At 34.2% G+C, this 24,967-nt stretch overlaps 1 protein-coding gene across 3 annotated transcripts in view; it reads left to right on the forward strand.

The window, feature by feature from the left end:
* Positions 1–24,967, forward strand: part of Adgrb3 (adhesion G protein-coupled receptor B3) — a 705,185-nt gene that overhangs the window by 262,278 nt on the left and 417,940 nt on the right. For all 3 annotated transcript variants that reach the window (XM_005404463.2, XM_005404464.2, XM_005404465.2), the window contains 2 exons: positions 17,394–17,504; positions 23,494–23,655. In XM_005404463.2, coding sequence (XP_005404520.1) covers positions 17,394–17,504; positions 23,494–23,655 — 273 coding nt within the window. The remainder of the gene's footprint in view (positions 1–17,393; positions 17,505–23,493; positions 23,656–24,967) is intronic.

Raw genomic sequence — 24,967 nt, forward strand, 5'->3', positions numbered from 1 at the left:
CAGGACAGTAGAACACCAGCACAGGTCTTTAATCGCAGCACACTGGGAGTTTGTTGGAGGATTGCTCAGCAAGTCAGCAGTTTACCTAGTCCCATCAAGATAAAAAGGAAAAAAAGAGGTAGGGATATAGCTCTGTGAAAAGGTCCTGGGTTCAGGCCCCAGTACCACAAAAATACATACATACATACATAAAACTCAAACTGAGTTCATAAACATATCAAAAGTAATTCCTTATTGTTCTTTCCTTTTTACCTTAGTGTATCATTTTCACCAAGTTTGAGGCCTTTTATCTTGTACTTGTCCAAATCCACACCCACGAGTGGAGCTACAGAAATAGATTCCCTCCTGCATTTGTGATTCACAGGTCCTCCTCTCAATATAACCATCACACTGATTCCGGCGAGCAGGCCTGGTGCTTAAGTGGACTTCTGATCAGCACAGGTTTCAGTCTCCCTCAAGTTTGTAGAAATCATTCTTCTGAGCTCCTCTTTTTGTCATTTGGATGAAAACATGCCAGTAACCTACCTTGAGATGTCAATGGTAGAAACTGACTTTATTAACCTATAAGACACAGGAAATTGTTAGGTTTTCGGCACAGAAAAGAACCAAACAAAAGAAAGAAGGCCGGTACTCCTGACATGGAGAGGAGAGGGCAGCATACCATACCAGACTCCTGTGGGGCTAGACAAAGGAGCTGGGGTTTATAAAGACTCTGGCTAGGGACGGCGCTTAAGGAGCAGGCTTAGTGACATGTCAGAAGCTGATTGGGGGTTTCTTTACACGGGAAGGGCAAGAGGAAGTTGTACTTTGGGCTGAGGGGAGGAGAAAAGGGGTGCTGGTTGTCATTGGGAAGATAAACTATTGTTTTAGGCTTCAACCATGTTAGACCAACACCATCATAATAATTCAGCAACTCATACCCCAGCAGGAGCCTATCAAAAATGTCTTACATTAACTGAGTGAATTTTTAAATTACTGCAATCTTTGCACTATTAGGTGATCTCCAGTACAAATTTTCAACAAAACCTTATTAATATCTTGATATATATGCTTTTCTCCTATGAATAAAGATCAAATTTTTCATAGCACAGTTGCTAGATATATATTTTTCTAGTATCTTATATTTTCTGTAATGAATACAATTTATGTTTCTATGAGGGGAGACCACTCTGTGTTTATATACTTAATTTCAGTTCAAGGTCTGTTTAAGAATATGAGCTTTGAACACTGACTGTCCCAGTTTTGAATCTCCATTCTTAATTGTTGTGCAAATGGATATTTATCAAAGTATACTTCAGTTCCATATTTCATTGTCTGAGGGAATAATAATTTTTATTTCACATAAATATATGTCAGTAACAGATTCTATCCTTCTACCAAAACATAATGATATGGTAAGAACTAAAGAAAATATAATGTCTTCACTTAAAAGCAAGGACAAGAAAATATTGACACATATTTCTGTGGGTTCTGAGTTCAGTTTAGAATGCTTATTTTTGTTCACTTTGTCATGTATGCATTGATACCACTTACTTTCTAGTCTCAGGGTAGGATTTAAATGGCTCTGACTATCTTTTTCACACAGTCCTCTACTTGAAGCCTACAGATAGCAGCTTTTAGTACTGGGTAACATTCTGAGGCCAAAGATTGAGGTCAAGACAGTAAACCACAAACCTAGGTTAAATGCTGAAGTTACTAAATGCAGTGAGACCATCTGTATACCAGAGTACAGTGCTCTTGGTCTTTCAAGCAGTATGTGAAGAAAGGAAGTTTAGAAATTGAAAGAAAATGTACGTTTAGTGGAGTTATCAAACAAATCAGCAGTATGGCAGAAGCCATGTGAAAATTGATGGAGCATTTTAATCTGGACATTTAACTTTACCAATTTGAGTGATATTTGCAAAAAAAATAGGGCTAGTAATTACTTCCTTTAGCTGGTGTTGTCTTTTCATTTGCAAATTTGTTTCTAGGAAAGTTTGAATGTTGGTTTTTTTGGAAAATGGCATTTTTTGCAACACAAAGGTCACTCTTAAATGTCAAACCTCATGTGGTGGTTGTTTGTGTTTCATTTTTTTTTCTTAGTGTCTGGAAGGATTTTTATTCCAAGTCTGTTTTTGAGGTCAATCTGCAGTTTTGGGGTAATAGGAAATTCTGATTCTGTGACACCATAGGGTTTGAACAAAACATAGAACACTGTTAGCACAGAAAAATAAGTTCTTGTATGATTCAGTTGTGACCTTTTTGAGTGATTACAGATTGTCTGGGAAAGGAATTCATTTTTTTTTCATCTATTTGCTAAGAAGAATTGAGCACTGTTGTGGGAATTCTGTTCTATTAAAATTGACGTCAGAAAACCTTTCTGGTTTATGAAGGACACCAAAAAAGTAATGTCGTTGGCTCTCAGTAATTTAGGGAATAAATACATAAATTTCTCTAATTTGTTCCTATGCATTTTACAGAATGAATTGCATGTGGCTCTATACTCACACTTTCAAATGCTTCCTTTAAAATGTAAGTTGATCTTATTTATGTTCAATAAAGAAAATTTTGTTAGAGGCAAAATTTAAAAGGCATCTGGTTGCCAAAGATGAAAACATTAAGGAAGGAGCAGTATGATACATTACTCACTGTTGAGGTGTTTCCAGTAGAGCCAACCTCATGTTAATGACACTATAAAGATTATTTTTTAGGGCATCTTGATATCAGTTCACATTCTGAGACTCTTAACTTAGCATATTTTGCTTCCCCTGCAGTATCAACTAAAACTTACAAAGCATTAGCAAAGGACCTACAGCTGAGCTATTAAAAACCTGAGGATACATTTACCCAATTCTATCTTAATTATGTTGGTTATATATAGCATAATTAACACTGTGAAAGTATGTATTACAATTTAATGAAGTATAAACTATGCAAAGTGTAGGTATAGAAAATTAGCATTAGGTGAAGGTCATTATGTGTCCCTTATACTTGAGGGTGTGGCTTGTACATACATTACAAGGGAACCTTTTTAAGTCTTAGACCCAACACTCATTAGCTATGTGATGATGGACAAATAATATAACCTCTTGAAGACTTACGATCTCCCTATCTACAGTAGAAATGATAATAGGACTTAACTCATGTGGAACATGGCATTTAACTACAGTGTCCACTTCCCTGGAAAAAATTCCAGCCGCATAGCAAAAGCAGCTGACGTGGATGGACATAGACCTGTTAAAAATTCATATGAGTGCTGCATAAAATGTAATGGAAGGAAAAATGAGCCAGGCTAGGAATAAAGCAAAATTTATAGGTGTCCATAAAATAGAACAACCACCAAAAAGAAAGAGAAAGTGATAAACAAGGATAAGATGGGGGCTTTTAACTGTCTTCAGCAGTTACAAGCTCTCAGTGGCTCAGACTTGAGATCTCAGGACTGTTCCTTGTGCAGGAGTGCCCTCAGCCTGTGCAGGGATAGAAAGCTAAAATCTACCCAACTACACAAAGCCTGGGGCTGCAAAGCATTATCCCTTCTGTCAAAGGAGGGAGGCGTCTCTGAAATACTAAAAAGGAAGTTGCCTTCTGTTGAGGGGCAGAATGGGTGGGAGAAGAACATGCTTGCTCCTTTAATAAAAAAAGAAAAACAAAAAGAACAACCACAAAAACAAATCAGGCACTAGTATATTCCAGGAGATGTATGGAATGGATTGTATTTTTATGAAGAAGTACCATAAAGCCAAAAAATGTTTTGCTGTGGAAGATTACTTTTGTACAGCGACTTGATATGAGTTTCATAGTTAAAAAATGGTACACGAAATACACCTTCAAAGACATAAATTAAATAAAACAAAACCGAATTAACTAAACTTGAAGAAAGAAAATATGCAGAAGAAGCAGCTGATGCAACACAAGAAACACATTAAGAATTAGAAAAAAAACCTCCAAAATGTTCATTTGGAATGACTTTTTTAAAAGTAGAAATAAAAAATAGCAAAGAATAATAAAGAATAAAGAAATAATGGAAGAACACAGAAGAAATATACACATTTGGAACTAAAAACTAAGCATGTAATTACTGACATTAGCAAATTGAATTGATTGAACCTTGAGTTGGACATTATTAAAGCAAGTGTGTCTGGATTGAAAGATCTGAGAAATCACAATAGAGTGGCTATGATGAAATACTATTAAATAATAATCTACTCCCTCTCATTCTGTTTCTTCTTTCTCAAATCACAGTATTTTTCTGTGATTTGCAAAACACAAGGGATAGTAATGGACAAGAGCAGTAAGATCTCTCTCGCCTGAAACACTCAGTTTTGAGGATTGTACTAATAAAAAATAAAAACTGGAAAAATAAAGTCACTTAAGAGACAAAAACTAGAACTATAATAATGCTTTCATAAAAATATAAATCAAAGAAATAAAGAAAAACAGACAAATCTCCGGTGTGGATAAGTACTTTGCAGAGAATTATAATTGGACCTTTGAGAATGACAGCATAACTGCTTTGTGTTTGGTGGTCAGAGAGGGTTGAGAGCTGGAATGTGCACTCCTCCAGTCCCAGCACTCAGGATGCTGAGGCAGGAGGACTGCTGAGAGTTGGAGGCTAGCCTGGGTTGCTTAGGGAGACACAGCTGGATTTAGACTAGAGAGACAGTGTTAGACATAATAAGACAGTGACAGATTTGCAAAATTCTCTGGAAGCAGATATGATTAGATGAAAACTGATAGAAAATACTGTTAAAAGAAAATTAAGAATCAGTTCCAGCACTCAGAGATAAATACATGCAGAAATTCTCTCTGTGATATTCATTAGTCACACAGGCTGTGTTTAGACACTTCCAAGGATCAAAGGCTGGGTACTTCCTCTGGGCATCCATTCCTTTATATACATCTCAAATCAGTATATGCCTCAAATCAGTACAAAGTACTTTCTATGGATTTGGCCCATTTTTTTCCCCAAACTTTTTCCTAAGAAACAATGTGATTTATTCCTTGTGCTTCATGAACAGTTTGCAAACATTCGAGGATAATTATTATCTTTTCTTAGATTTTCTTTTCCTCCAGCCAAGCATTCTCAGTTCTTAAGTCTATCAAGTATCTATTTGTATGGCAGTTGTACCTAGAATATTGAAGTCTGATTATTTGAATTTGTCCTATATTTCCCAATGGATTCTATTCTCTGAAGTCCCTTATCTATTGGGCAATCTAAATTATTTCCAAGATAAACCTGGCAGTAAAGTATAATTTTGTTTTTTTTTGTTTTTTTTTTTTCTTGAGACAGGGTCTTGCTATGCAGTTCAGGCTGGCTTTGCACTCACTTTGTAGCCTCGGCTGGTCTGGAACTCTCAAGGATCCTCCTGCCTCAGCCTCTGAGTGCTGGGATTATGGGTGTGCACCTCCATGCCCAGCTTCTGGCAGTAAAGTATAAATTTGAAACATTCCTCACTCTCTTCTCACCATTTTACTGGTCTGAGTACTTTTTTCTATACATATATATATGTATATATATATATATATATATATTTTTTTTTTTCAGTATATCTCTAAAACAAAGACCATAGCGAAGTGCTAAGTAGTTCAAAGTTTCTAATTCCACACTTTAAGAAATACAGTTAGGGGCTGGAGATTTAGTTCAGCGGCACAGCACCTGCCTGGCAAGTGCAAGGTTGTGAGTTTGATTCCCAGTACCAAAAAAAAAAAAAAATACAATCAGGAAAAAAAAACGCAATCATGTTTAAATTGAGGCTTGGTGCATCTATATTCTGTTGACTTATTAAGCTTTATTTATCAAACAAAAAGTAAAACCAAAACAAAAAAATAGCAGTGTAACTCATTAAAGAAAACAAAACAAAAACACAAAGTTAAAACACGTGTATTCCAACTAGAAGGACATGCTTTAACATAATCTTCTAGTAAAGAAATAATAATATACAAAATGTGAGAGGAGGTAATCAAAGAAGTTTCCCTTGTAAAGGCTGGGGTCCATGAGAGAAAAAAAAGTGTAAGCTGAAGATAGGATTTGACATGTAAGAGATGCCATCCTTAACCCCTTTGCCTATACCTCGTCACTTTGTCACCAGCCTTGTCAGAGGCCAGTCTGTTCATGAGTAAACAATTGTGGACTCCTTGCTAGACTTTCTTAGAGTTCGCAAATGGCTCAGAAAGTACAAGATCAGCTAACGAGCCATGTGTAGTGGATGTTAACAATTTGAGCCACTCAAGGCTCTATGAGAGTATCAATCTATAACCATGATGAGATCATCAAAGTCTTCCTTGTAGACATGAACTTCACCTTACTATAAATGTTAGGAAAATACTTGGCCTTAGTTACCATATCATTTAGGGCTAGAAATTCAGTATCTCCTGATGTCTTGAAGATTCTTTGAAGGAAGAGTTGGGTCATGCCTGCCTGATGGTTTTTCAGCTATATTAGCAAACATTACTTCACATTTTGCTTCTGGGCTATTTTCTGTTCCCTCAAGTCAGCCTCAACCTGAAACCAGTCTGCCTTTCTTTAATCCTCTCCCCTTAAGGAGCTAGAGTAGATATTAACCTTTTAATAAAAAATATGTGGAGTAGAGAGGAGTTATATTTCACCCAACAGAGCATATACCCTTATAGTTAAACACCTCATTCTTCTCTATTTTTCTGGATTCCTCCCTCTTCATTTTTCCCCAAACTTTCTTAATCTCAACCCCACTCTTCTCAACTGCCATAAGTGGGCCTCAGTAAACTTAAACATTTTACCTTGTCTTTATGCAAAATAACTTCCATTTTGTAGCCTTCAGCTTTTCAAGTCAAGCCCCAGGGCCTATCTTTATATTAGGAAACTGGTCCATCAAGATGTTCAGATGAACCTAAGACAATTTGCTGAACTATTTCTACCCAACTTATTTTTACTTTGCTACTTATTTATTCACCAAATATTTATTTGGGGCACTGTATGTTTGCTAAGAAGAAATTTGAAGCATTCAGCTACAAGCGGATGTGCCAAGGGAAATGATTAACTTGTTTCCATAGATGCTGAATTTGCCAGCAGAATATGTACTTGGCGCTTAGCAGGGGTAATGTGGAAGATGTAGGAGAGACTGACAGTTGTTTGCCTGGAAGCTATAACCTTAATCTGTGGGTATGGGTGACTTCTGAGGGAGAGAATGTTGAGGCAGTACCCAAGGGAAAACTCAGGTAGAAAATGAGGAACTGCTAGGCAAGGAAAGAAGAGAAAGTCAGGAGGAGAAAGAAAATTAAAATTCTGTCAGCTTTGAAAGCCTCTCAAAGTATTGTTGGGACCATGATGACGTGGGTATTGCGTCCACAGTTGTATGTGGTTCTCGTTGCTAAGAAATACTGACTACTATGGAAGAGATATACACTTCAGTTAGTTTTATCTTGAGGAAACTATAGATGAAACAACAAGTTAAAAAGTATTAATGTGACACACCAATATACGCACTTATATATGTTTATAATGGCTTGTCACTAACCTTTCTGAAGGGCTGTCTAGTAAATTTAATAACCACATGTCTCATAAGCTTTAAATATCAGACTAAAATGTTCTGCTATAAAAAATGTTTTCAGCTCTGTTCTCCACAATATCTCCATTGCCTAGGATCCCATGTGGAAAATGATGTTTTGTGTTTGTTGAATGAGTCAGATTTATTTTTTCTCAAGTTTTATTTTGTTTCTTTCTCTTTTTCTTTTGTGTGTGTGGTACTGGGGATTGAGCTCAAGGCCTTGTGCATGCTAAGCAAGCACTCTAGCACTGAGCTACATTCCCAGCCCTTTCTCTAGTATTTTTGAAAAAGCTCTCTGTTCTAAAATTTTCCCTTGGGGGCTGGGGATTTAGCTCAGCGGCACAGCACTTGCGTGGCAAGCGCAAGGTTGTGAGTTCGATTCCCAGTACTGGAAAAAAAACAAAACAAAACAAAAACTAAAATTTTCCCTTGCCCTTGGATGCTTGCAACAATAGAGATGCAAATTTTTAAATAAATATTATGCAAAGTAAACCTTGATTTAGATTTTTGGGTGTGTGTCAAGATAAATTTTAAAAACTGATCAAAAAATGATTGGAAGCAGCCAAACAATGCATCGAGTTACTGAGAGGCCTGCGTGCGCACACCGCATGCAAGTCAGTGCGCAGAGCTGTGAATTGAGCTTGACTACGTCTCCTTTGCCTCTTGGTTGGCGAACATGGTCCACATATTCTTCGACCAACCTTGGCCTGAGAAATTAGTATAATTTTGTAACTTAAAAAAATCTTGAAGATCATATTCCCAGCATCTCCGTTTGCAAGAAGGAGCAGGTGCAGGAAATGTGTGTGTTGATGCTTTGAAATATGAGCTGTATCTCCTGATTGCCTACTTATTTTCCACTCCTGCACAGGAAGCCTTAGCCCACATGCCAGTTAAAATGGTCTTCATGTTCCCAGTATGTGAAAGGCTTCTCTGAAAAGGCTAATCATGTGGAGAATTCTTTTTAGAATGCCACCTGAATTCTAGTAGCCATAAAGAGAATTTGTGCAAATCGGTTGAATCTATTAATTGAGTATAAGAATAAATTTATATCTTAGAAACATAGAGAAAATATTCTCCATGTATCTTAAACTGTCCCTGAAAATAACTTCTAGGATGAAGGGAATAGTTAAGATGTTAAAGATACTTTAGAAATTATAAACAGTGTATGTGTGTCTTAGAAAAATCATTTCCATTAAGAAACTTTTGATAATTATTCCAGTAACTATGTATAAATAATACTTTAGTTGAAATATTTATTTTTTAATCTTTTTTTTTTTTTTTTTTTTTTGAGACAGGGTCTCGCTGTGCAGTTCAGGCTGGCCTTGAGCTCACTTTGTACCCCATGCTGGTCTCAAACTCACAATGATCCTGCCTCAGCTTCCCGAGTGCTGGGATTACAGGCATGCGCCACCATGCCCGGCTATTCTTCTCTCTTATTGTCCAGTACCTAAAGTAAACCCTGACATTTTGAACTCATTTAGTATAATTCAATTCCAACAAATGATGTTCTAGAGTTACCAAGTACCAGTGTTTTACCAAACAGCATGAAAGAAGATATTTCCTGGTTTACCTGTCGTTTATATAATTTGGAAGGGGGCAAGCAACCATTACCTAATCTTTGACCCTTCAATTGGGCTGTAACTTTTACTTTGTACTACTAATACATTAATGGTAGTACTATAAAATAATAATTTTTAAAAATTATACCTTTCAGTAAATTGTTTCCTTCAGAATGTATATATACATACAGTAATATTACTTTCAGTTGAATTATTTTGTGTTCTATTGTTACAGTAAGTGATAAAAAGTTTTGGGAAATTCAAGAGAGCCATAAACATTGGCCTTAATTGAAAAGCATAGATGAATCATTGTATTAAAGTTCTCAAAAAAGCATATCACTTTAGATATATGTAAGATATGTCAAAAATGTCCAACCAAAGAATGTTACTTTTTTAAAGCATAGATTTCCTTATAAAAATACTTGCCCTCAAAACTTTTGAGGTACCACACACTGCTTTAGTTGCTGATAGTTTTGACTGAGTAGCTTGAAGACAGACTTGCAGTATGTGGAGGATAGCCTCTAAATATATTTCTGGTCTAGTCCTTTATCTGACAGTGATATTCTGTACCTGCTTACCCAGACCTAGGACCTACCAGTGATTTTTCCATCAGAACTCACTCCCATCCAATCAGTTATAGATGGACAAGTCCAACAGCCTCTTACTAACTTGTGCTGCCTCTAAGTTTTCTCTGCAATCTACTCCTGTCTGTTCTCCATTATTGCTTAGCTTGCATCTTACATTTTGCATCTCTTCACATACTTTGTACTCAAAGGATAATTACCAACTTGTGGCTCATCCTGTTCTGAACATTCTGCTGCTTCAAATCTGTATATCCTGTAACTTGCTTCATCATCACTGAAACCAGTCATTTTCCCTTTCAAAAACTTGGCCTCCCATTACTAGTTGATGCACTCGCACTCATTTGTTTGCTTTTGTTTTGTTTTGCTTCCAGGGAAACCTGAATGACAAGTCTCTCCCACACCCAGAGCATTGCCCCCTCCCTTTGGAAGCCCCTGTAAAGACTTCTCTGCACCCAGAATGTGCCTCTGCATTTCAGAGAGGTTGGCAGGAAAGAAAATGGTATCAGTTCTAGTTAGAAAATAAAATATAGAGTGGTACCTCAGTTCACAAACTAAATTTGTTGCAGGATTCTGTTAAAGATAGCCACATTGAGTGGTCCAGGGATATAGCTCAGCGCTTGCCTGGCAAGCACAAAGTCATGAGTTCGATTCCTGGTACCACACACACACACAAAAAGATTGCCACATTAGTGTTTGCGTGGGAAAGCTAACCATGGCCTGTTCCTTGCTCAATGCAGAGTTTGCAAACAGAAATAAAATTTTGCCACACATTTCTACTTGCAAACCGAATTGTTTCCAAACAAAAGTGTTCGTGAACCGAGGCACCACTGTAATTTTATCTAGGAACAGCTCGCTTGACTTTCTTGTATTTCAAAGTCTTTGTGGTCTTGTTTGGCCACTTTGGCAATAAGTTACTAAAAATCTTAGCATGTACAGGTTTTAGTCTGTTGCAAAATGTACTACAGCTGACGGGAAAACATCTTATTTTAAAACTAGTGTGTCCACCACACCAGGGAGTGAGGGAAAATGTTCAAAGATGAGTTTACTACTGAAGTAGAATTGTATTTATCATTTATGTGCTTCTACTTTTATTTGGCTCCTTGCTAATAAATATGTTTTAAGCAAATAATTGCTACTAATTTATAAGAATCCCGTAATTCACAAAAAAATGAGGTAATAAAAGGTAATCCAAACTGGGCGTGGTGGCGCACGCCTATAATCCTAGCACTGTGGAGGCTGAAGCAAGAGGACTGCTTGAGTCTGAGACCAGCCTGGGCTACAAAGTGCGTTCAAGGCCAGGCTGAACTGCATAGTGAGACCCTATCTCAAAAAGACAAAAAAAAGGAAAAAAAAAAAAAAAAAACCAAACACAATCTGAGGATGTATAAGTAATATTTACAAATAAGTCTTACGTGATTATGCACATTGATGATTTCTTATGTGGAAGAATGTGTCCAACTTGGTAACATTTCCCAGAAGGTAGACAGAATAAGTATAAGAGTGATGATGCAAGGGTTTATACCTCAAATTTCTCGGAACGCTGTAAATAAGACATTTCATCATGTAATTTTCAAGTATACATGTTCAAGGAATTCTATAAAAATCCATCATTGCAAATAAATATTTCAATCTTCCTACTTGGAATAAGGATAAATGAAAGCATTGCACCATTATGTAAAAGCAGATATACTACATATATTTGATAGTCACTCCTTTAAAACATTTTGCAAGTTACATATTTCAACAACTTCATCGAAACTTCTGATATTTTAAACTTTCCTCTAAACATGCTAGCAGGGTATCCCTTGACTGTTTCATGCTTTATCACTTTGACAGGTGCCATAAAATTAATGATCTACTTACCAGTCATAGCGAGCTAACTAATAAAATCATTTCTGAAGGAGTGTTTTGAAAAGCAAGATTCTTTTGTAAGAAATGACATCCTTTTCCCAATAGTTAGATATCTGATTCTGGCATTGGAACCAAGAAATAATGTGTAGAATTGAACAGCAGTTGATTTCTTAAATTTTAATGATGAACTCTCAGTCTTAGTATTTATTAAAATGTATTTATTGATTTTATTTGCATATTTCTTAATATTTACTAATGTAAATATTGATGTATAACTTTCTTTACTTTTTGAATGTTGTCTCTTACTCTATTTCTTACTGTTATTTGGAAAAATTAAATTTGGGTATTCATCTTAGGTAGTAAAATTATTTTTAAAAATGTTTTTCATAAGTTTAACAAATGATATTAATTATAAAATTCCAGCTTTAAATGACCCCTGCTAGTCTCTGAAATATCATTGTGGGGACTCCGTTCATTGCCTTCTCACCTCTAACTTCACATGGAACTTCTGCCTACATAGGTACTCAACAAACGCTTACTAAGAAAATTCAATGGTCGTGTCAGTTCACATTTCAAAAAATGTAAAAAAATCAGAATAGATCCTGAAATAAAAGTAGAAAAATGCTGATGATTCAGCTTATTATCTGTGGGTGTCCGAGCTACATTATTCAGAAAAATAATTGCATGCACAATCCCTGTAACCAGTTCTGTACATGTAAAACTAAATGAGCAAATTCAGTAACTCATTCACTTGCCTAAAGGTGAGCCTGGATGCATTAATCATCTTATTCCCAAGATACAGAATTTATTTGCCAATGCCACTTTAAGCCAGCCAGACGACAGAATGTTTCTTCGGCCACAAAGTCACATATTTTATAATTTCTACTGTGCGATTTCAGTCAATGAAATCACATTTCAGTTGTGCAGTTGCAAGAGTCAAAAGTTATACTTTGTCTTTTGAAACATAATAACAAGTCATTGTCATTAAACGTATTCTAAAACTCAGGAAATTAATATAAATATCTTAAGGTAGGTTCTTATTGTGTTTTATTATTGTAGGTTAGTATTTTAATAAAGATAGATAATTTCAAAAGATTAGGCTCTCTTCAGTAAATTTCCTTGGACTATGAACTTCAGAAAAGCAAACACCATTTATTTTCTTTGTAGCTTTAGTACCTAGCATACATTAAACAATTAATAAATCTTTATGTACAATAAAGTTTTCCGTTAAAGTGAGATTTAATTTCTAAATAAGGTAATATCTAATAATAACCTGCATATGTTTATGGATAATGAAATATCTAACAACAAGAATTTTGAACTGTCATAACCATACATAACTAATTTTCAAGTGTCTGAGAATTTTAATTTTCCTCACTAAACTGTTTACCAAGCAAGTTCAAGAAGTCTCTCCAGATGTATAGAAATACGGATTTAGAAGAAGCGATTCTTAACCTAAAATTTATTTCTTTAAATAAATATTGAACCACATTTCTACATAAAGTGAGACATGATTTTAAAATTCATAAGCAATGCTTTCTATCACTTAGAAGTTTATCGTCTAGGAGGAGGAGTAAGACAGTTAATGCAATAGATAGCATGAAAGTCTGTTATTGAGTCAAAGCAAAACAGAAGCTAGGGAAGGTAGAGTGTGCTTATTTTTGGCTGATGAAGAAGTACTCCCTGTAGCAGTCTTTGGAGTCAGGACTGTAGGGGACATCACTGCAGGCATGGTTGGAAGAACAGGTCTTCCCTGTTGAGAAAAATGTGAGCCATAGTAGAGCAGTGTGACCATCTATATTATACCTGGGAATACAATTTGGCCACACTGTATAAACAGGACATAAATCTAAAGTTCTTGAAAAGCAACGATAGCAGAGCCTAGTCTGGTTTCTGTGGAGATTCAAAGAAAGTTGACTAAAATCATGAAGCTAGTAGTAGGCACATTGTAAGACAGATTGCAGGAATGATTACTATATACTGATTTGATGGTCTGCTTGTCCATATCTTTTAAAATAAACACGTGATAAAATAACAAGGGTGTGTGTGTTTTAGCTTTTAGATGAATTCCATCATACATTACAACACTTGACAAAAACTTCATAAATGACAATTCATTATCAAGCTGAAAGTGTACGTTTTTCTTAATGAGCTTGTACTTATATAATCTTGGATGAGAAAAGCAAAGACAGAAAACTACACTTCAAGCAAAAGACTTTCCAAACTTTTCCTTCATGGAGCTTTGATTTTTATCTAACTTTCAGACACTACTGCTTCTTAGCAAGAAGCACAGTAAAAGATTATCTGAGAAAATGTGCCAAAACATGGAAGTCATCATCAGTCATTTGGATTTTCTACATGAATATTTATTTAAGTTACCACTTCATTGACACCATCAACATGAAGACAGATAAAATAACTTATTTCCATAAGCCATGGATTGTAATGCACATACACAATACTATATGCTCTACCTATTTCATTTGATATCATGACTTGCTTTTTATTGCGTTCACCAAAGCAGATCATCTTTTTATTTGGTTATGTTATTTTCCTTGTGTAACTAATGTAGTATAGTATCTTTGCCAATGGAGAATTGTTTGAACGTAATCAAACATTCATGATGAACTTATATTATCCAGAAAGCATAGCATGCTACAGCTCTACCATGATCCACATTTCCCACACAGGAGAATGATAGTACACAACAAGAGTTTGGCCTTGTTTCTAAGTTTTTATAATCTTTCTGACCTTTATTTTTACTAGATGTGAAGAAGACAGTGTTATCATGAATGATAACATATTTTGAAAATAAGCCATTGTAAGATGTGAATAGTACCATAATATTTGTTAACATCTGTAAGACCAAAAAGAGGATTTTTATTTTAAGACACTTGAAATATAAATATTAACAGAAGAAACTGACACTTTGCATACTTCAATTACAAATTAGAATTTTTTGAAATCTGGGATAGTAGGTTTGGAATATTAAAAAAATACCACCATAGTGTTGTTTTTCTATCTAAGAAAAATAAATTATTAGATTATTTTATATCTTATAGGAAACTCAGTTGTGTCTTATTAATTACCATTTTTAAAACATGATTTTGGAGGTAAATTGCACTGAGAAGAACCAAAAATTTCATTTTAAACTATTATTTATGTACGAGATATATATTCAAGTCTACAGATTATTGAAGAATTTCTTAACTATTGTGATCTATAATAAAGTACTACTATGATCATAGAACATTACTGTTGATAAGTGCTAACTACAGAATATTGAACTTACTTTATATTACAAATATTTTTGAGATGTGTAAATCCCATTCCAGCTAATAATATGGAATAATTTCCTTGATGCCTATTTTAAAAAAATAAATATTTGTCCTGTGTTCTTACTTCAGAAATCATCAAAAATTTAACATGACATTTCAAAATTATTTGCTGGGCATAGTGGCGTACACCTGTAGTCCCAGCTCTAGGGAAGCTGAGACAAGAGGATCCCTGTGAGTTCGACGTTAGCCTCAGCTACAAAGTGAGTTCAAGGCCAGGCTGAACTACACAGTGAAATCCTGTCTCAAAAAGACCGGAAAAAAAAAAAAAAAAAAAAAAAAAAAACCAGAAAACTAAACAAACAAAAAACCAAAACCACTCAAACTTGGAGTGGTGGAGCACAACTCTAATCCCAGCACTCAAGAGGCTGAGGCAGGAGGATTAGCATGAATTTGAGGCTTTCCTGGGCTACCGAGTGAGTTCAAGGTCAGCCTAAGCTACATAGAAAGATCTTGTCTCAAAAAACCAAATAAACCAAGCAAAACCAAAAAGTTATCTCAGTAGTATCCAATGATAGCCCTCAGATCCTTAAATTTCAAGATCAGACTTTGTGTACAAATGAACCTTTTCTCCTTCCTTTCTCAACATTTCTCCAGAAAGATGGATTGCAGGCTATTACCATGCTGCCCCTGAGCTTGAGAATTGCCTTTCATTACAACAGGTTATAAAAATACTGCGTAATTTGGAAGCTATAGACCTGGAGTAGTGTTGCTGCATGCTTTGCCTTATCACAGCCAAAGCCACCTTAGTGTGAGTAGGAGAGTGCCCAACTGATTTGCATAAACATACACGCTTAACTTAAAAGCAGAAAGTGACACACATATACACAGTGTACACAAATTATAAATTCAATAGAAAGTAAACGATAACGATAATAAAATTACTGCTGCATTTTTGCTATTTTATACCCAGAAGTATTTCAATTGCATATAATACTTTTAAATTTTGGATAGCGGAAAAGTTTAGATAGCTTTTGAAATAGCCATTTTCCAAAATCATTATGTGACTGATTGGATATTGCTTATTAGCCTGATGAAAAATGGCTTAGGCAGCACTTGCTCTGTACGTAGATGAATGGAATGATGCTTGCAGTGATAGAAAATAGGGATGGATTATATAAGATTAAACTGACATTTTATGAAATTTTCCATTTTCTGCTTTTGATATTATCTAACCTGCCATAAACCAACACATTTAGATATCTCAGGTTTATCAGGCAATATTTTTGAGTCTGATAGCTTCCAACAGTTTTAGAGAAGTCAATCTGTCAGATGTCATAATTATTGGAGAATTTACCAGGACAAACAGAAAGCATGCTAGTCTTTTTTTCTTACAATGATTGGTACAATTACTGCTTACAAAGCATACTGCAAAGTAAGTTGGGATATCTAAGCATGAGAACAAGTTTTTAAAAATTTATGAAAAAAGCTGAACTGCAAACTGGTCAATTTTTTCATTCTCAAATTTTGACATTCTTAGTTCCGGTAATATATCTGTACTGTAATTAAAATGCCTTTTGGCTAGTTTTTTTTTTTTTCTTTTTATCACGTAGTGAAGATGTAGTCCTAAGAGTCTCTTTCTTGTGATGTAAGAGGAAGCATCACAATACCTTTACCTTAGGAATTCCATTCCCTACCTATACTCTTATGAGGCAGAACCAATAACTATTACATACATTAGGCTTTGGTTTTATTAAAACTACTTTTAATAAAAACCAGCAACAGTTCAGCGAGGCCAAACATTTGCAGAATTGTGAGCATATGAATTATTAAACATTGGAATTTTTAAAAATATATTAATTATATAGGAACTATTGTGTTGAACTTACATTTTCTCTCCTCACTTGCCTCACTTAGGTATGGATTTTTTACCTTTATTGGAAGCTTCACTTTCAAAGATTAAACAACATAAGTCTACAGTTATTCTCCTTTTAGGATGCCACTATAAAAGAGAAAAGATTGTTTTATATGTGACTAGAGAAAGGATGAAGAATTATTTGATCAGAGTAGGAAAGAATGAGACTTCCCAGGGATACCATCTTCCCTTTGAGAACACCAAGAGTAACCTCAGTCTGAATGAAAAAGTAGTCCATTAAGTGAATGTTTTACCTTAGGAAAGTTAGTTACAGAATTAGTCATTCCTCTAGAAAAGTCCTGAAAAACTTGTGGGGGTGATCACTGTTAGCAAAGAGACAACTGCTAACCAGAATTCTCTCTGGAAAAAAAAATAATAATAAAAAACAGTTAACACTGTGGTTGTATTTTTTCTGATGTATTGCTTCACGCCATTGTCAGAGAAGGGCACAGTATTTTTGTTGCTCAAGTTGACTTAAAAACTGATGTGTCATTTGACTGTTACTGCTTCTTGAAATCTTGTTCATGTTTATAGGTTTTCTGGTTTGAGTCTAGGGATAGTCCAAGCAAATGAGCCTAGAATGTTTAAAACTGTAAATTTAATTAGTAACTTCTAGGTATGTATAGGAACATATTGCATGAGACAGTAATGTAATTTTTGAGAAATGTCTACACACAAGCTTTCATATACCTTTATTCTGTCTTTAGAATTTGGAATGATGGGAGATCATACAATTAAAAGTCAGCGACCTCGATCTGTTCATGAAAAAAGGGTCCCTCAGGAACAAGCTGATGCTGCTAAATTTATGGCACAAACTGGTAATACGTTAGTTACATTTTTCTATTTATTGTTGTTAATTTAATGAAACCACTGCATGTTTTCATAATCTTTTGCTGCACATTTGTCAGTTTTTGGAGCTGATATTTTTTTTGACTCATTTTTTTTGTCACCAGTTAAAGTCCATAAATAAAGTAGCTTTGAACTGAAAATGCACAAAAAATGTGTAAGAATTATTTTGCTTTTGATATGGGATATTTAGGAGTTATATGTTATTATTTTCGTATGTTAATTGATTACTTAAAATGTACCATTAAACTTTTAAAGGAAAAAGTTATTCAGAACTAATTGATATGACTCAAAAATTAAAATTTTAAATAGGACTTTACATGACAAAATCTAATTTAACAAAAGTTAATGCCTTGGCTATAATTTCAATTGTTATACATGCTATAAATTTTAGTTGATTGTTAAAATGTATAGAAATTAGCTAGAAAATATTTATAATTTAATATTGCAGTTGAAAAGAATTTTGTTTTATAAGCTAAATAATAAAATGTTAATAGGTTTTGTTAGTAAACTGTAATACCTGAAGATACTTAAATATCAACAGAAATTACTTTATGGTTTATAAAATTTTTAATTCTAAATTTAGAATTAAAAATTTAAATAATTTAATTTGAAATAATTAGGTCATTTTTTAAAACCCTCCAAATAAATATATATTTATATAACTGAAACTATTATTTTAAGTAAATTTTAAAGTAATAAATGTATGTGAGTTTATATTTTGAATATATAGAATTTATGCCCATTTATTTAGCTACAGAGTTTGAGCAAATGTCTGTATTTGTATTTTGGCTCATCGTAAGTGATCTGTAATTCCATGTGAGTACATTGCATGTGGCATTTCTGAAGTTGAAAAAGTGTCTAAAACTGTTCTGAACATTTTCAGCTGTTGCTTTTATTTTGGGAAACTGACAACTAAAAGTTTTATGTGTATCTTCATAAAGTTGAATATATTCCAGTCTTGACCACTGTAACATTAATAGAAAATGTCCAAGTACATGACAAGTTCTCTGACATGATGTTCAGAATGATTTTGCTGGAATTTCCCCAAGGATGAACATTTTCAGTTCATATGTTCTTAGATGAATACAAATTCAGAACTCTAGATCTGAATCTATAACTAAAAATGCAAATGCTGTCAATACTATGAATTGATCATGCTCCTGATAATAGGTGAGCTGTCTGTTTCATACATTAGTTGCAAACAGAGTCATTCTTAGAACAAGATGTTCTAAGAACAAAATATCTATGGTCACATTTTTAGGTTTTTCCATGAAATACACTTTTTTTAGAGTGCTTTTGGTTCACCTCATTTAAGAGGGATGATTTATGTTTTTCCCATATGCTTCATTATGTCCAGAAGGTTCAGGCAAATTTTCACAATTCTAAATGTATTTTTGTCCTTTGTTGGGATCAAAATGTCTTGAACCCTGAGAGGAGATTAGGGGATTTTTGACTCTAAATCAAAGAATATGGCCTGGGCTGACTATTGGGCCTCCTAAGTATCACCTCGTGGGCATCTCTGCCAGACTAGAGAAGGTGCCCTTCTTTAGCAAAGAGGTAGTAAGGAAATCGGTCTACTGCAATTCCCGAAGTTGGGGTTGGCAAGGGTGTAGAGTGGTAAACAATTATTTTCAATTTCCAGTAGTGTAGTAACATCAATTTGTGCCTCAAATATTATAGAATTTAGCCAGGAGTTACTGTTCAAATTCATTTTATAATGTCTGTTTTGTATACAAAGGAAATTCAGAATTTTTAACTAAAATTCTTTTGGCAAATTCAAATCTCAAGGAACATTGATTTTGTTAAGGAAGAATTCATTAATTCCAGTTTTTTTATTTATTCATTCTCTTCGTCATTATTTTGTATCTAATACATGACTTAGTAATACATGAAAATTTTGAAATGATACATAAGAAGCTTTAAAACCACTATCTTTTATTATATACATTAAGTCAGAAAAGACAATGCATTTCAGAATTAAAGTTCTGAAAGCATTGCTTGGTTGCCTGAACTCATGAATAATAAATATTTACTATTTAATTTTAAATCAAAGATAGTGTAGGTATATATAAAAACACATGTAATATGTATTTTAAAATTAAGCTCCTAAAAGTAGAAAACTGTAGTATATTATGCTAGTTTACACTGAACTATTTATAGTTTCAGTATAAAGCTAAAGAAGATTTTTCTTAAATATTTTCTGCAGATGTTAAAGTAATATAAATAAATATATGTGACACAATGAAATTTTATCCTATAAATTAAATTTTATTTATGAACTTCTCTATTTTTCTTTCAAACCAATATATTGGTACTGCATATAAACAGTTATAAAAATTTGCTGACAGTAAATTGAGAACAATGTGTGGCATAATAGCGATAAAATTAAAAAATAATAGAAGACAACATTTTATGCTATAATGAGAAAAAAGACATCAAAAACTGTCATAATTTATAATTTAAGAAATATATCTCAAATGGCCTCTTCAATCAATATGACCAGTAAACTCTAAATGTAATATAAGGACTTTTTATAGTGTGATAAAAGGAGATTTTATTTTAAAGTAACATTTTCAAGACGTAGCATTACTTTATTAAAATTACTTCATTGTTTTTGTTAGTCCCAATAACTGAACTAATCTAGTTTAAACATAAATTGTAATACCCTCACAGCCTAAATTACAATCTGTATTTATTGTTAAGGAAAATTAAATCATAAGTTGTATATATAAATATTTAACATAGGCATTTAAATTAAATACCAGTAAGATGGTCTAAGCCATCTTTTTTTGTTGTTTGTTTGTTTTTTTTGTTTTTCTCCGGTACCAGGAACCGAACTCACGACCTTGCACTTGCCAGGCAGGCGCTTTGCCGCTGAGCTAAATCCCCAGCCCCTAAGCCATCTTAATTATATTTACTGATACTTTTTAATGTCATAGTCATCAAATGATTTTATAAACATGTTTAGAAAAATAATCTCTTACATTTATATTTATATTATATAAATAATCTTTTATTATATTTATTATATTTTAACTTTAGCATGTTGTCTAAAATAGAAAGATAAAATTAAAAATGTGTCTCTAAATTCATGATTTTAACATACTAGCAAAATTTTATATTAATATTTTGTTTATAGTTTAAAATGTACTCATACATTACCTTAACAATCCTCACAAATAGGTTATGAATTAGATACATTATTCATTTTATTTGAAGATGTTCAAAGAAATAAAATGACTTACTGAAGGTCACAAAGCTAATATTATATAGGTTTCCATCAAACACAAATATTATGAACTATCGATAAGCTTTCTATTTTCTTTTCCATGTTTTCTTGCAAGCTGAAGACCCTTAATAATTAATTAGATACTGAAGATTTCTACCTGATCTCTAATCTGCCTTCCTAGCTACAAGCTCAGAAAACAGATCAGTTTGTGCTTTCTGCAAAGATATATCCATATTGAAAGCAGTGTCCATTGCCTTTTATTTTGTAATGTTAATCCCACTGTATACTTTTAAAACCTCTTTCAGATAAAGTAATGAAGTATTTCTATCTATGACCCAATGTGTTCAATTAGTGTAGTCTTCATGCACGTATGAATAAGGAAGTATTATAGAAGTAAGAAGTATTTAATGAAAATATTACTAGAAAGATAGCGTGTGAGTGATAACATGACCATTTCGGTAATTAGGCCACTATTTTAGTAGAAGTATTTGATTCCAAATTTAAAAGCCAATATATGATTGATTGATGAGTGGAATTTTTTTTGATCCACAAAATAAACCATGCTTTTGAGGGAGAACAAAACTGGGTATTATCAATCTCTCATAGTCCAGGCCCACTTACTCGGCTTCACTACAGTATCACATAGTGAGCAACAATTCATGTTTTAAATATTTGTGCAAAAATACATTTAAAAGTAAGCCTTGGCCCTAACTCATTGTTAGTTTAATTAAATTATGTATCTTTGTTATTATAACAGTGTGCAGTGGGAGTGAAAGACTGCTTTTGTGGCAAAGTAGAACTAATTTTATTCATAATTTTTGTCGTTTCACTTATAGAACTCACATTGTTCATAATTTTTGGCTTTTGATTAATAGCATATGACCATGATATTTATACATCACTTAATCTCAATACAGACTGGTTGGGATATCATTTACAAATATATTGTATTTTCTCTAACTTTAAACTTAAATTTTTCATTACTAAATGTACATATACATATATACATGTATGGATTTTTAACTATTGCTATAAAATGATGATTTTCAGGTTTGCTAGCATATTCCTTAGTGTAAAAGAATTGTGAAGCATGGATTTTTAACTATTAGTTATCCACGCACATTTTAGTGAAATTGATAATGTATAAATTTGTGAGGATAAAACATATTGAAACAATCATCAGTAATCTATTCAGTACTTCCCAGATAAAAATTGACCACAATATTAAAAAAGAGTGCTATTTGATGTAATATATCACTGCCTGTGACCTTATATCAATGCACGACTTCCGATGCAGACCTGAATAAGAGCAAATGCTTCATAATCCTGCTACCCAAAATGTAGCTCATGGACCCACGCTTAGCTGCAGACTGCTTGTTCTGAGCCCTCAGGAACTAAGCAGTCTGCACCAGAATGTAAAATCAGCTACATCAAACACAAATTTTGTTTTAGTATTTTTTTTTTTTTGAAGCAGATTTCTCACTGAAGAAATCGCTGTGTTGAGCTACATTTCAATCCAGTCTCCTCCTGTTCTTGAGCACTGGTTTGTGGACTAGCTGCCTTGAGTTATTTTAAAAATTATTTCTAAGTCACTTGCTAACCCCTTAACAACAAAGATAGACAAATAGATTGTCATTTCCATCCTTTGAATTCTATTCTAACTGCAAATTCTAGACAGAATCTATAAAATATAGTTAAATGGCTCCTTGATTATATAATGAGGCATGTTCACAAGTAGAATTTTTCAATAACTAAATAAATGGTTAATATAAGTAGTTACTGCTAGCAGGCATGTGAGTCAGTTAGAACTTAGAGAAAACCAGTGGCAAACTTTCAAATCAGTCTCAAAAATTTTTGCTGGACATGATACCAGAACAAAACTAGAAACCTACTGCATTGGTCTAAAACACTTCTTTACCTTTCTTTGGACATGACATTAGATAATATAAGGACATAAACATAATTTCAGTGTGATGCCAAATCCATGAAAGTTAATGAAGACACACATTAGTTGGCTTCTCAGAGCCTTATTTTAAATTAACTTTTAGATCCATGTTTAGTACAAATTGCAAAAGAATTTTTCTTCATTCTGTGTGAAAATCACTTCTGTAGATCATGGGTGAAATCAGAAGCTGAAGGACTTTAATAAACTGCCACAAAATAAATAGCTATCATAGGGTGAAAAAGAAGACATTTCCACTGAAATAAACTATAAATAAATGTCAGTGTTCTGGACAATAGGAATGACGTGCATTCAGCGTCCCAGAGCTTCACCTCATCTGGCTTTAGAAGAGTGCTGTAGAATAAAGGACATGGGAAGAACACATCATTGCATTCCTGCTCACTAAAGCCTTCGACCAAGCTTAGAAATAAGCTTAGAAATAAGTTTTGCTTCCCTTCCCATCCAAGTACAAAGACTTAGATTGGCTTCAAAAAAGGCTTCAACAATTACTCTTCCTGGAAACTACTGACTTCATGGTGCCGATAGTACAGTGGCATTCGTAGAATGGATTCATAAAATGCTAACAAGGTTGTAACAAGCTTGATCTTGCTATCAGCATTCGTGCATCCCTCTTTGAATTTATTTTTCTGTGAAATGTTTTCTTGTAATGTACTGTCATTTTTTACATTGAAATGATTCATGCATGTCGTGACATTGGTTTGTTATGATGCTGACTCGAAGAATATTCAAGACAGTATTTCATGTTTGTTTGTTGTCTTGCACGCAGGTGAATCTGGTGTGGAAGAGTGGTCCCAGTGGAGCACGTGCTCAGTTACTTGTGGTCAAGGGTCGCAGGTGCGAACCAGAACTTGTGTATCACCTTACGGGACACACTGCAGCGGCCCATTAAGAGAATCAAGGGTTTGCAATAACACTGCCCTCTGTCCAGGTAGTGTTAGCAGTAACTACAACTGTGGATGTTATTGAATTGTGTCATGCTACGCATTTGGGACAATTTGTTATTTTCATGTGAACTGGGTAAAGCCATTCTAATTAGAGCGGATAAGTGTAATTCTTATTCCACTGTGATATTTTATTGTGTCTGTAATTATTTCTGATTTCAAGCAATCAAGAAGTCAAATAAGGAACTGCCTTCCCACTACAAATACCAGGTTCAAGTTTCTGTATATGCTGCTAGTAGTAGAAGGTTCAGATATCATTCCTATATTTTAGATGGTGAAACTATCCAACTCAGTGTTTGAGGGAAAAGTGCAATTTCTAAGCATAGCAGAAATATGATGTATTGCCATTGTTTAAGTCAGTGATTGACAGTCTTCCAAGCAGTCAGCAATTTCCCTATCACTTACCTGACCCTTTCAGGCAAAATAGTGCCTCCGGCCAAAGAGCTGTTATTTAATTTTATTAACTTCCCTGAAGTTACTGCTCTCATCAGAACCATTTACTAACATCATTATGAAGAGAAAAAAAAGACAAAGAGACAGAGAGAGAGAGACAGAGAGAGACAGAGGCAGAGGCAGAGGCAGAGGCAGAGAGATCCTTACATCTTTAATGTTAGCTAGAGCATAGTAGCTTGCCAAGTTAGGATCAAGTTTTCAGTGTTACATCAAAACTTGGTCTTCCATTGATGTCCATGAGCATAGTATAGTTGCGTCTCCCTCCCAGACTACTGACTTTGATATAAAAATAAATACTATTAGGAATCCAACCTTAGGGAAGTCTAGAGCACAAGAAGTTACACATCCACAGGACTCTACTTTTATCCACTCATTTGGTGGATGGGTGACTGCAAGCCGAACCTATTGACTGCTGCAGTTGACACTGAGTTTTATGCATAATCTTCCCAGAGGTCTCCAGAAAAGGAGGGCCTATGGAGAAAAGGATTTCTGCTGTAGTTAGCCTTGCATCTACTAAGTCATTCTTGAAAGTTTTCTAGTGAGCTTCACTTGGGGAGGGACTGATTCTCCATTTGCTAGAAGCAAGAGTAGCTTGCTAGAGAAAGGCAGTGTCTTCCACTAGAACAGTCTGTCAGAGTTCTTCAACAGGAACAGACTTTCTGATTTATGAGGAGAATCAGTCCTGAAGGTCTGTTCCATAGCCACCTGAATATGCCCAGTACTGTTGAACTGTACACTAAAAAAGGCATCAGTGGTAAATTTTATGTTATATGGCTTTTTTTCACAATAATAATAAGCCCAGAAGAAAGAAAAGGCAAAGGAAGTGATGAAAAGGGAAGAAGAAAA

This window comes from Chinchilla lanigera, unplaced genomic scaffold (assembly GCF_000276665.1).
Source record: "Chinchilla lanigera isolate Chin_1 unplaced genomic scaffold, ChiLan1.0 scaffold00087, whole genome shotgun sequence".
NCBI classification, from domain to species: Eukaryota; Metazoa; Chordata; class Mammalia; order Rodentia; family Chinchillidae; genus Chinchilla; species Chinchilla lanigera.